Source organism: Triticum urartu, chromosome 6A, assembly GCF_056163025.1.
Source record: "Triticum urartu cultivar PI428250 chromosome 6A, HENAU_Tu73, whole genome shotgun sequence".
NCBI lineage: Eukaryota > Viridiplantae > Streptophyta > Magnoliopsida > Poales > Poaceae > Triticum > Triticum urartu.
The window spans coordinates 443,994,789-444,007,909 of NC_141878.1; the positions used below are offsets into that span (position 1 = coordinate 443,994,789).

General features: G+C 46.3%; 1 protein-coding gene across 1 annotated transcript; it reads right to left on the minus strand.

Annotated features, from left to right (window-relative positions):
• Positions 1-11,242: 11,242 nt before the first annotated feature.
• LOC125512240 (ethylene-responsive transcription factor 2) lies at positions 11,243-12,641 on the minus strand. Its single transcript, XM_048677334.2, has one exon. It carries the CDS (start codon positions 12,546-12,548, stop codon positions 11,724-11,726), a length of 825 nt encoding a protein of 274 aa, XP_048533291.2. The 5' UTR covers positions 12,549-12,641; the 3' UTR covers positions 11,243-11,723.
• Positions 12,642-13,121: the final 480 nt, after the last annotated feature.

Here is a 13,121-nt window from a genome sequence, read left to right on the forward strand (position 1 = left end):
CCAGAAATATTTGGATCAGCATGAGGACAAGATGGCCACTACCGGGAGATGAAATGCTTATTGACAATGGAAAGGAATGGCTGCTACATCTTCTGTCTAGGTGTTCAGAGAATACACGGGATATGATCATTATGCTTTGTTGGCGTATATGGCAGCTGTGGTCAGACCAAACCCATGGGAAAGAAGTTCCTCCAGCTCATGTAACGGTAGACTTCCTGGATAGCTACTACTAGTCGGTCAGGTTAGCTGGGAGGTTTTCAACGAATGAAATCATCAAAGGGAAGATGCCATCTTCGGCTATCCCTCTTATGGCTGAGAAAACAGTGCCATCCGTTGAGCCATGGCCGAATCCAGTACCAGGGAAAGTTGCACTCTCTGTGGATGGTTCCTTTAGTGCTTTAGATGGCTCGGCGGCTGCTGAGATGGTACTGCGAGACAGCACCGGTCACATCAGCTTCTCGGCTTACCGTATGATATTCAACTGCAACGACTCTCTGGAAGCCGAGATTCATGCGATCATGCAGGGTATGGCATTAGCAATCCAACACTCGTCTTTACCGGTGGTTGTTCAGTCAGATTCAGCAGAGGCGCTTGCTTGCTTGTTGAACCGGGGACTCGAGCACTCAGTTTATGGGCATTTGGTTAGTGAGATCAAAGAGTTAATGTCTAGTAGGGAGTTTTATCCGCAGAAAATTTCTCGTAGTCAAAATAGAGTTGCAGATCGTTTGGTCAATTATAGCCGCACCGAAAGCACAACTGTTGTGTGGTTGACCTCGGCTCCACCATGTATCGAGGAAATATGGCCTCTTGATTGTAACACTGTTACTCATTAATAAAACTCCCTTATCCTCGCAAAAAAAAGATAGATAGATAGATGCGTGGAGGTGGAGCGTATTGCTCTCCACTCTCGGCTAATGTATTCTTGTCTAGCTAGTGTAATCTACTCTGTGGAGTACTATACTTAATTAGTTAAATGCCCATACGTTGCCACAGGCCAATATGGGATTTATCGCAAGGCCATTCAACTTCAACGCTTCAGTCATTGAGTCATTTGTTACCGTGCTATATAAATCCTCCTATGTTTTCTTCAAGCTTGTAAAATTGTCGTAGTCATTCGCATCATCCCTAACCTACACACTGATTTCTATCATCCCTGACCTACGAACAAACAAATGAATATATCGTGAGTCGCTCTGCTTCAGCTATTACATTTTCGCCTTGCTCCAAATCCACATGCCTTTTGTCTAAGTCGCCAAATTTCCATAGTCATTCCCATCGTCCCTAACTTCTAATGGCTTGCAGCATTGTCGTCCACTCCCTCTAAGTTATGAAAAATTCAACAATCCCTAAAACAATTTAGCAATGCCATGGATCAGAAATCACAAAGTTCTCTCATTTTTTTAGCATTGCATTAGAGCTCACAGTTCCACTTGTATGAATCATCCTACCTCAAGTTTAGAATAAAGACTTTGATGATGAGAATTATGTATTTATTCATAACACAATTAATTAAAATATAAGAACTGTGATTGCCTTTTACCGAAAAAGGGTTCCCGCCTGCTTTCTATTCCAAAGCAACCAACAGCGAACACATAGCATTGCTGGCGAGTAGCACATGAAGCCCAAAAGAGAAAGAAGAAGAAACAAATGCCAACAACGGCAGATCGACAAAGCGTGGATGACCCGCCACCGCTGCGCCCTCCGGAACCAAACTACCACAGCCCGCGGCCCCGATCCGCCACGTACCAAGCAACACCTCCAAGAAGGCACGCGACGCCGACGACGTTGCTGCCTAGACGAGTCCCAGGGTTTCCCCCGGCACGCGGAGGGAAGTGGGGTATGGCTACCACCGATACCCTCCAAGAAGGAATGGTGGCACCCGCATCGGAGCCGGACGAACCGGCAAGGATTTCTCCCGCACTCCAAACCACACCACCCAACCGGAGCCGACCAGGCAAACCACCGCCCAACACCATGCGCCATCGTGGTTGCGTCGCGACCCACACTGTCTCATGGCGAGCACCACCACGAGGCCAAGAAAGACCAGAGAGCAGTGCTAAGCGACGGGAGCAGCAGCACCGAAGCCGAGCGGGAGGGAACCACCTCCACCGCAGTTGTGCGAGAGGCTCGCGCCCCCGGCACCGTCGCGGTCGCGGTCCAGACACGGCAGCAGGGCATATCAGGCCACCCCTGGCCCAGCCAGGCCCAAAACGGGCCCGTTAAGCCCCGCCAGCTACGCTGCAGCAGGCCGGGGTCGTCGCTGCCAGAACCCAGCACCCAACCGTTTGTTGTGAAAAAGTTTTGGTACGTTTTGACTTTTTTCTGAATTTTTTAAAAATAAAATACGTAACCAGGTGTAATTACCACCTTGTTCCAAAGGGTATTTTCCCCTGAAGCTGCCGACATAAACCTCAGAGTCCATAGATACAAACCTCACGTCAACATAGATATCTGATGTCTTAGACACACCTTGATCCAAAAGTTTGCACCCACCCATGGGCAGTGAATGCAAAACCAGTGAGCTGCTCACCGAAATACTCAGGCCTCCTTTGGTTTATAGGAATTTTGTAGGAATTTCATAGGGTAGGATTTTTGTAGAAAAAATTCCTATGAAGCCCTTTGATTTGTAGGAATGGAATCATATTCCTATGGAGGAATTCTTCATATCCTTCACATTTCATAGGAAAATAAACATTAGCCTAGACTCAATGGAAAAAAATCCTATGATGTGAAACAAAGAACATCTTCTTTCCTATTCCTACTCATAGGGTTTGAGATGCATGTCATCTCATTTTCTATGACTTTCCTATTCCTATAATTTTCCTATCCTATAAACTAAAGGAGGCCTCAACCATATCGTTCCTCTATCGAATACATATCAACCCACTTTAAATGTGAAATCAAACATTGTCAATTATAAGAAAATAACATTGATTTTCTCAAGCATGGCACAAAGTCTTGTTAACACTAAACATTATTAATAGAAGGATGTTGACCTCAGGCTGTCCATGAAGATGCACATCAATGTCAAGCTATTCTCCGATCTTAGCAACTTTGCTAATTTCCTACTTAATGGCACTGGTGTGCTCCTCCTCGGAGTTCATGAACTCTTTTTTTTTCAGTGTTAGAAAAAATATAACTACCAACAAAACAGCCAGCCTCTTCTTCCCGACACAAGAGCTACACAAATCTGACAAGAAACTAAAACTGTTGCATTGATCAGTAATGTCGGTTACAGCCTAATGGGTTTTTATACATGAGTTAAGACAATTGCAATTTCATTTAATTTGAAAAAAGAATCACATATAAAATAATTACTTTTCTATGGACCGCTCAGAATATAATGGCGATAGTCTGATGCTACCACTCGCACGCCGCTTGCCCCGCTCAGAATCTGGACTGGCTGGTAGACTGGTATCTGAATGGTTTTCGCTCCACGCTCGCCATGCACAAATGATATATATATATATATATATATATATATATATATATATATATATATATATATATATATATATATATTTCCATCCTGTAATACATGATGGGTGGTCGATACACTGTTCAGTTTTGACATGTCCAATGTTCATGCAATTGACTCTGGCAAGAAACATATTTAACTTACGGTTTTAACTTTTAATAGAAACGAACACCAAAAATAGAATCGTACGGCTAACTAAATTTTCTTGGCACAAACCACATATTTACGTAGCAATAGAGATTCAGATCCAAGTTGTTGCCTTGAACATAATCTTTGATGGGCCCGCACTTCCTGACCATCTACATCTTGACAGAACTTGTTCATAAGGTGGAAGGCTGCAGCTACTTCTGGAATTGAACACTGAACACCTAATAATTTGTGCAATATGAGTCCAGTATTTTATTGTTTTGTCAGAAGCACAACTTGTGGAATTGCTAAGTTGAACGGCTGGCAACATATCTGACTTGTCATTTCAAAATTCTTGTGATCTTGATCGAAAGGGTAGGTACCAACAAACATCACGTAAAGGAAGGCCCCACATCCACACATTATCTATTGGCATACAAAGACAAATTAGTAGTGCTTCAGCAAATAAAACATAAAATATATAAACCGTTGCGCTTAAATGCTATGCACCACTCATGACAACAAAAGGTGGATGTAAGATTCAGAAAGCAAGTAAAGCTTTTATGGCCTAGCAAAATGAAATAATCAGGCAACATATGGCAGAGTATGCACAACACAGTTTAAAGCACAAAGAGAATGGATTATACCTTGCGACCATATTGATGAGAAATACATGCTAGAGTCCCAACAGTTGATGTTGGTTCGGAATGATGAACCCATGTGGAAGCCCATTAACATACAGTTACAACATATACACTTTTCAGTTAACCTTCGGTAATTATTTTGTTGATAGTGGAACCCGGTCCATTGATTGGATCACAAGGAAAAAAGAAAAATAAATAAATTATTTTCCTGGGTTCATTCTTGCTCACGATAGTCACGATTCTTCAAAACAAACGTCTGCATTCACATGAGAGCTAAACACTAAAACCTTGTGTGTACGCAAATATTTATGTTCTTCTCACGTTCGGCCCAGCTAACCATGTCATACCAATGCATATATCCATGGTGGCAAGAAGAAACGATATTCATATTAGCAAGGTCATAAATAGACATGCATGTGGTGTCCTTCAACATCTTTAGCCATGTTTCCATCAGAACAGGAAATAGAAACATCACCTCTGACAGAAACAAGATAGTCCAGGGTTGCCATTTGGGTCGAGTGTTTTTTTGGAAGAGGTGTAGTTCACCGTCAGATAAAAAGCATCCTTATGCACATACACTATGTTAGGAAACTTTGTATTCAACGCAGTTAATTTTTTTCACCATCATAGATTTCACCTGTAGCAATATATATTCGAGTGTGCCTGGGGAAACAAGAGCTTTCTTCAGAAGCTATTGCTGGAAGGAAATGCCGCCGATGCACAGCACACAGTAGCATTAAGACGGCCCACATGCAATATAAAGCGAATCTACGTACTCATCCATCTAGGAGCTCTATACTTGTTAAAATTATCGTGTATGCATCCTTGCTAATGTGGCTTTCTCTCCTTGGTTGATAGCGAGAACTACGCTCTACGTCTACGTACGTGTCGGCGTCACCGATGCCCACTATGCATGTGAAAACTTAGTACGCTGCGCACTTGAGACGAGGAAGAGTCCAAATGCTGGTTGCACATGCATATAACATTATTATAAAGGCTATCCACAGTACTACGACGACTCATATCGGCCTTTCTTGACCACTTTCACCGATTAGAAAACATAATCGTGGGCTGTCGGCTGGAAAGAAAGGTCGGATGATCTCAACCGAAGGACCGATGGAAGCATGCATACACGGCTAAGGAAACGGAACCGATCGACGCCAGACTGAGACCAGCACATACATATGCTTATCTCGGCGCCTCCGGATCACGCATCGTGTCACGGCGTCACCTCGCACCGCTGGCCGGCCCGGCCTTCTTTCGCGCTCGGTGCGCCTGCTTTTGCGCGAGCCCGCTCTCAAAGGCGTCTGAATCTCAGACGATGAACGATGTACTGGTAGAAGCTCGTCCGAAAGCGCATTTCGCCCTTGTTTCTCTGTCCCACAGCCGGCTTTTGGGTTCATCGGGTGACAAAGAGAAGATAGGGCTCCTTTCTTTTGGCGACGAGAAGCCGTCGAGCCGAAGGGGGGCATTGGAATTTGGAATGGAAAGGGGTGAAAGTGATGAGACTTGTGACGGGGATGCATGGTGGTTGGTGTTTGCCGAGACACGAAGCAGCTAGGTGAACAGGGATTGGTCCGAGGAAATTAAGAGCATCTACACCCGCAACCTGTAAATCCTGCGGTCGGGCGCATCCGCCAACACTCACCGTCACCTCTTAATTTTTCACTTTCACAGCTATGTCTCTCATTTTATCCTTATACGGAGTGCCGGACCACTGACCGGACGTCCGAACACACCTCATACTCATCCCATATTTGAGAGGAATTTAATGAGTGCCGGACAACCCAGGCATTTAAAGAGGCTATGAGGGGTTCGATTGGGTCAACTTTTTCCTTCACTCTCCTGTCCGCCTGCCCGGTCAATATGAGAAGTTCGATTATAGATGCTCTAAGAGCATCTTCAACATCCGCCCAATGCACTGCGTGCTAAAAACTAGTTTGCAGCGCGTCCATCACCTGGTTTGGCGCGGCGGGAAGCGCTGGCTCCAGCAGCCGCGCTAAAATGCAGCCCGCGCGTAGCTCCAGCAGTGCGTAAAAATACAACGCACGCGACTTGCCGGCGCATGCCATATGTTGCATTTTGGACACAAAAATGAATTTCAAACATCACAAAACAAAGACATGGCACAATAATTTCACACAAACAAGTTGATAACTAAAGGTTCATCCAACCAAGTTCAAAATGCAAACCAATTTCATGACACAAACGAAAGACACATCAACAATCAAGCCTCGTCCTCGTCTTCATCCTCATCTTCCTCCGATTCATCCGACTCCTCCGAAGACGGCTTCGAGGAGCCGGAGCCGTCCGCCGCCTTATTTTTCTTCGCGGATGCCTTGTCCTTCTTCGGCCGCGCTGCATTTGGGAGCTTCGAGAAGGGGGGGGGGGGGGCACGTGGCTGCACGGCAGGCGCCGGCGCGATGCCACCCGCCGCCGAGGTCATCCGTGGTGGCATGAAGAGGCTGCACGCAATGCCGGTGCTCGGAGGAGTTCCGGCGGAGGCGAAGCCAAAGCTCCCCGCGCTAGTGTTTGCGGCGGCGGTGGAGGGGTCGCGGCTGTAGAAAGGGGTGAAGGGGGTGCTGGCGCGGGTGTCCATCAGATCAATTCACCGACGGCGGCGCGTGCGGGACGAAGGTGGCGCGGTGGAGAGAGTGCGGCGCGAGCGCTCGATTGTGCCGCGCTGGAAGCAGGCGCACCAAATACACAGCGCGTGATGACGATTCAGACCGTGCGCCCAACTCTATATACCGTGCGTGCGGTTATTACGTGTCCGTTGAAGCCTCTCTACCAATTGCACGCGCGTTAAAAATGGCAAATTTACGGCACGACGCTTATTTAGCGCGGCTGTTGGAGATGTTCTGATAGGGCGAGGGAGTCGATCGAGCTGTGTGGGATCGAGATTCCAGGACTGGCCAGTGTGGGAGGTGCGGAAGAATCTCTAATCAATGCATAGAAAGGGATGATCAGAAAGAGCTTGGTGCGCTGGTGTGTTAGGATCATCGGTGCAAGTACAAGCATACCCAGGAAAGAGGTCCAACAGGTGTTGCAGAAAAACCGTGCATTTCACATCACTACAATTTATGATTGATTCACAGGCGCGTTGGATGATCAACTAGAAGAAATTTGGGGTGGGCGTGGCTGGGTTTTGGTGCGCAATCTGTTCTTTTAAACGAATCCACAAGGACGTTCGGCTTAATAAAATTAATAAATCAACCTTTCAAAGAAAATGTGATCCTCTCTGCTCATAATCAGACTATACCTAGATTCTTTCTCCTCCCATAACTTAAGTCTTCTATTTAATCTTCATTAAAAACGTAAAAGGTGAATGTCTTCTAAATGTAAGTAGATAACTAAAGTAAGACCAATTTTGAATATATTTATCGATAACAAAAATATTCACTTTTGAGATGAGATTGACATTAAACTCTTTGGAAGCATGACATGTGTTTTATGAGGTTTCGTTGTGGGTCGAGTCCTGCGTGTGAGATATGTGTAAGGAGGTTTGTGGCATCCTCTTTCATTGTGTTTCTGTGCTCTCAAATTTAATCACTTAGATTGAATTAAGCCACATACAATATCTGGAGGATTGCCACAATCATTTTTTTGTTCCAATACAAAAATTTGTTCCCAAATCACATTGCCTGTTTGAAAGTGCTGCACCTTTAGTGTTGCGTGCCAGCTTTCAGGGAGAAGCCGCACCTCGTTAACAGCCAAAACGTCTTACATTAAGAAACAGAGGTAGTATATCACCACTATCATTACTCAATATTGAAATTCAGACTTAAAATGTGTACTTACTAAATTATTAGCTGCAACTAGCAGCACTTAACATTGCAGTTCAGACTTAGCAGTAGTAGTACTCAAGAGCAGATCATAGACTGCACAAAAAAAAAAGACTGCATCCATTTGAAACCAAAAAATAATTCAGAGTACACAATCATTCAAGTACTAAAAAAATGTGCATAGTATATTTAAAAAATGTTCACAATGTATTAAAAAGGCACCGCCATATATTTAAAAATATTTTATCTCATATTAATAAATTTTTATTGGGTATTTTATGAATGTTCATCGTGTACTAAGAAAATGCTTGCTGCGTATTTTAAAAGTGTTCAATGTGTATTAGAAAAGGTTCTTCGCGCATTAAAAAATATATTCAGAATGTATTTAGAAATATTCGTTGTTTATTAAAAATAGTTCATCTTGTATATAAAAATAGATATTGTGTTTTAGAAAAATTAAACTTTTTTTGGAAAATGTTCATCATGTATAAAAAGTATATTAATCGTGTATATGAATATGTTTACCATGTATTAACAAAATTTTTGTCATGTACTAAAATATATATTCAGTGTATTTATTGTTCAGTCGTATGAACATTTCTTCAAATCGTGTGAGCATTTTGTAAAATGGCATGAACAGTTTTAGAAAACAATTTTTTTTGCGGGGGGTTTTAGAAAACAATTTATACGCACATTAGTATTTTTTGTATATAGATAGAGATCTCACACACATCGCTATATAGTTCTTCTTTACAAAAATGATCTGGATCTATCTATTTAAAGGTTCATCAAAAGTATAAAGCACCGCAAACATAAAGAAAATTACACTGAGGTCTCTGGGCCACCGAACGACCATTGTCGCTGCCATAGCAAGCCGCTGCGCTCTAAAGACCAGCTGCCTGGAGCCAGTCATTGAACCCTTAAACCGATTTGAAAAACCCGACACGAAATCTCGTTGTTGCTTATGCACGAAGAGAATCAGAATCCAGAAGACCGCTCGAAGATGAAGAACTAAAGCGTGCTTATCTAGAAAGCCCCCAAACTAAAGCGTGCTAGTGATTTTGACTCATGTCATAAGCTAGTACAGGTCTACTACCCCGAAATATGTCAAAGGTGGTCGACCAACATGGTTGACGATTTCAAAATACAAATCTCCATAGCCTGATTTTTTTTTTCAAAATTTCGCGTGAACACACATATAGATATATATACCACGTGTATGCAAAATTACATAACACTATACTTCCACGCGTGGCGTACACAAAAAAAGACAAATACATATTTCCAAAATGGGCCGGCCTTTTTTGTTCTTGGGCCGGATTTCTTTCTGCACAGCCTACAAATCACGATTCTTTTAAAAAATAAATTCTTACATGGTGGTGCGGAACACATATTTTTTTCCACGGTTTTTTTTTGAATATTTTCGGAACTTTTAAATAGGCCTTTTGATTTTTCGAAGAAACCCATCCTCCGTGGTGGGCGTCCGGCAAAAGTGCGCACTCTCTCGTAACATAGGCAGGGCATATTACGGCGCTTAATGAGCGAGCGATGACGCGATAATGCTCGCAATTAGCGGGGAGACAGGCTACATCTGCCATCCTCAACCTTGAGCTGGCCACCCCTTTCATCACTGAAGCAGCCTGTGCTGTATTGCTAGTAGTACAAGCTAGCCGTGACGCTTGCACAGACCACGGCCTGATTGTTGACGTGGTTTCCCCTCCTAGCTACGACGCTATGAGGTGAGAGAATCCTCGACTAACTTTTGTGTAGCCGAGTCGAGTCAGCCAGTGGGCGTGCGCCCTAGACAGCCCTGTACGGGGCTGATTCGGATAGCGCTCGCTTATCCGATCCGATCCCAAGGCACAGGTGACGATTGACGATCCGGCCCCCACGCCACGCATGGGCATGACAGGATCGGCCACTTTGCTGAGTCGGAACGACCAGCTTCATACCGGCCGCCCGCTCGCTTTTTCTCTTCTAGATCGTCTCGCCTTTGCCCGTGCGCATCATCTGGACTGGACTGGTCGTCCTTTTGTCTTGGGTTCATACGCAGATCACCGTCGCGCCGAGTCAGCGGCAAGACCGCTCGTCCGGGGTCGACGCCGATGCTTATCATGCGGAGCAAGTGATAGAATCGCAGCAGCGCATCACTCCTTAAACCGGCGGCAATGACGACCACGAATTCCATTGTTTCATACCAAATTCATACGGATTACCACTGCAAATGTACTTGGTATATACTACTCCTTCTGTCCCATAATATAAGAACGTTTTTGACACTACACTAATGTCAAAAACGTTCTTATATTATGGGACGGAAGGAGTACTATACTTGTTCGGCCTGTCGTGGCACTGTCTATGTTGTAACACAAACTAAACCTTATTTCTTGCATTTTCTTAATTACCTCACCCGTCCTAACATGTAAGATCATAATGTAGAAATGCATGCTTTAGCCAATGCAACATAAAGATCGATTGGATGAAAGAGAACAAGCAATAGGCTCCGATATAATGTAAAAGTACATTATCTAACCGATGCAACCAAAAGACCAATCTGATGAAAGAGACTAAGCAATACAATACATAAGACCATCTTGATCTTACATAAATAAGCAATCTTTTGTTTCTTGTTAAAGAAAAAACTAGAAAGGCCAAGAAAGAGAAGCTAGCAAACGGGATGCGTCCTCTCGCGACGTTGTTCAAGTTGAAAACGTCTCACCCGGTGCGACCCAAGGCCAGCTCTGCTGACAAGCAAGTGCCGGGCAGCTGATTTTGACGGCGACCAAAACGAAGGAATCCTTCGTCATACCACCAACGGCACCTCTTAATAAAATCTTAAACACGGATAAGCACGAGGTTATCTTCTTTCCTAGTCGTTTGTTTATATTATATTATATCCAGGCGTGATCGAAAGGATATCTTGACTCCTTTGTTCCCTCGCCTCTCAAAGTTGATGATGCACCAACCTTTCCATCCATCACCGCCGCACCAATCCATCGCCTCGACGGCCCAAAGCAATGCTTGTTTTGTTTAGTTCGCGAGTGCGTGCCAGCCTCGCCCCTCCCGCATATTTCACGTTTGTTTAATTTGGCATTTTGGATTCGCGTTCAGGTCTCAGTCCGTTGACAAAACCTACAGGCTAATCGTGCCGTGCATCACCTCTCATCCCATATTTTATAAAAGTCAGAAACATGTGCTCCTTCCCGGTCACAACGCAGACATTTCATCCTTTCTCGATGTATTCCTCACTAAACAACTGTGATGCACGCCCATGTTGTATTATTAAAACTATCATTTCAGTGGGAAACCTGCAAATTTGAAAGGAATCACTCACTGATACTAGTACCAAACAACGGTTGAACAAAGAAGATTCTCCATTGGAGAAGAGAAGGTCTGTGCAAGTTTTGCACCTGCACCCTCACCGCCTCTTACAAACCGGCTTCCAGAACTCCACTGCACCCACTTGCTACTGTGCCAACGCCACTAACCCTAGCGACAGGTTTCACACGGAACCACACAAATTTCACAACGGCATGGCGGCGTAATCGCCTCCAGCTGATCAAGGTTTCTTCGAGCCACGCATTACGCGCCATTCATCTCATCTTGATGCTCTGTTCCTCACGTCGCTCAACACATCAAGCAACTAATCACTCGTGAGAAGTGAGAACGATCACTTGTCGCTTCGCCGCTTCAGCTCACCAGCTGCTGGACGGCGCCGGTGGCGAGCCACGGCTGGGCTGGGAGGGTCAGCTGGACGGGAGCCTGCACCGGCGGGGGCGGCACCAGAGCCATGGCCATGGACGCTGCCGCGGCCTCGCCTCTCTTTCTCCTCTTCGACGACCCGGGCGCGCTGCAGGAGGGAGATGAAGAGTCGGGGCTCGCCGGCTGGGGAGACGGACGCTTCTGGCCCGCGGCTGCGGCGGCGGCGGCGATCTCGGAGCCGATGCGGAGCGGGAAGTTGAGGAGCGCGCGGGAGCCGCGCATGCGGTAGGCGGCGCGGTCGTAGGCCACCGCGGCGTCCTCGGCGCTGTCGAAGGTGCCGAGCCACACGCGCGCGCCGTTCTTGGCCGGGTCCCGGATCTCCGCCGCGAACTTGCCCCACGGCCGCTGCCTCACGCCTCGGAAGTGCTTCCCCCTCGACGCCGCCGCCGCGACCTCGGCCTCCTCCTCCGCCCACGGCGCGTCCAGCCCGGGCGCCGGCGGCGCGAGGAAGCTGCCGAGGCAGGAGCCGTCGTAGGAGGCGGGGGAGGGCATGGGCTCGGGCTTGACGGCCGCGAAGGAGCCGTCGGGGAGCCAGCCGCAGGAAAAGGCGTCGCGGAGGGCGCCGTAGACGACCATGTCGTCGGCGTCGTTGGGCCGGAACGGGAGCGACCCGCTCCACTGGTCCGCCACCAGGCTGCCGAAGCTCGCGCTCCGGCAGTAGGCCGGCCGCGCCGGCTCCTCCAGGAGCTGCTGCCGGATGCTGTCCAGCGCCGCCGCCGCCGCCGCCTCGGACGCCGGATTAAGCAGCAGCATCTTGTCCTGTGTGGTCGCGTCTGGTCGTAGGATGATCTGAGTTCGCTCTTGGGATTCGCCGAGCGTTTGTCAGTGGATTTTGTGGAGGGGCTGGTTTCGGTCTCCCGGTTTATATACAGAGAGCGCGGAAGGGCGTCACGTGCTTCTAGCTTCGCCGAACGTTCCTGCGTTAGCCCCACGTGATTCCATTGTTTTTCTTATCGTTTCGGAAGGTAATGATGATGAATTGATGATGATGGTGTAGTGAATTAGTGGAGCACCCAAACTAACATAAGTATCAACGATTTTGCTCAGCACTCCTTCATGTTTTTTGTTAGGTCCCTTTTAAAAACCACTAAGCATGGATGATCAAATTAAATGCAGATCATGTGTTGACCTGGCTCTGCTGGCCAAACAGGCATGGCGTCTCCTTGATAATCCCGACTCATTGTGTGCTACTATTCTAAGGGCCAAGTATTACCCTGATGGTGATTTGCTGAACTCCAAGCCAAAACATGGTGCTTTTTTCACCTGGCAAAGCATTATGGCAGCCGTTACTACTCTCAAGCATGGTTATATTTGGCGAGTGAGGGA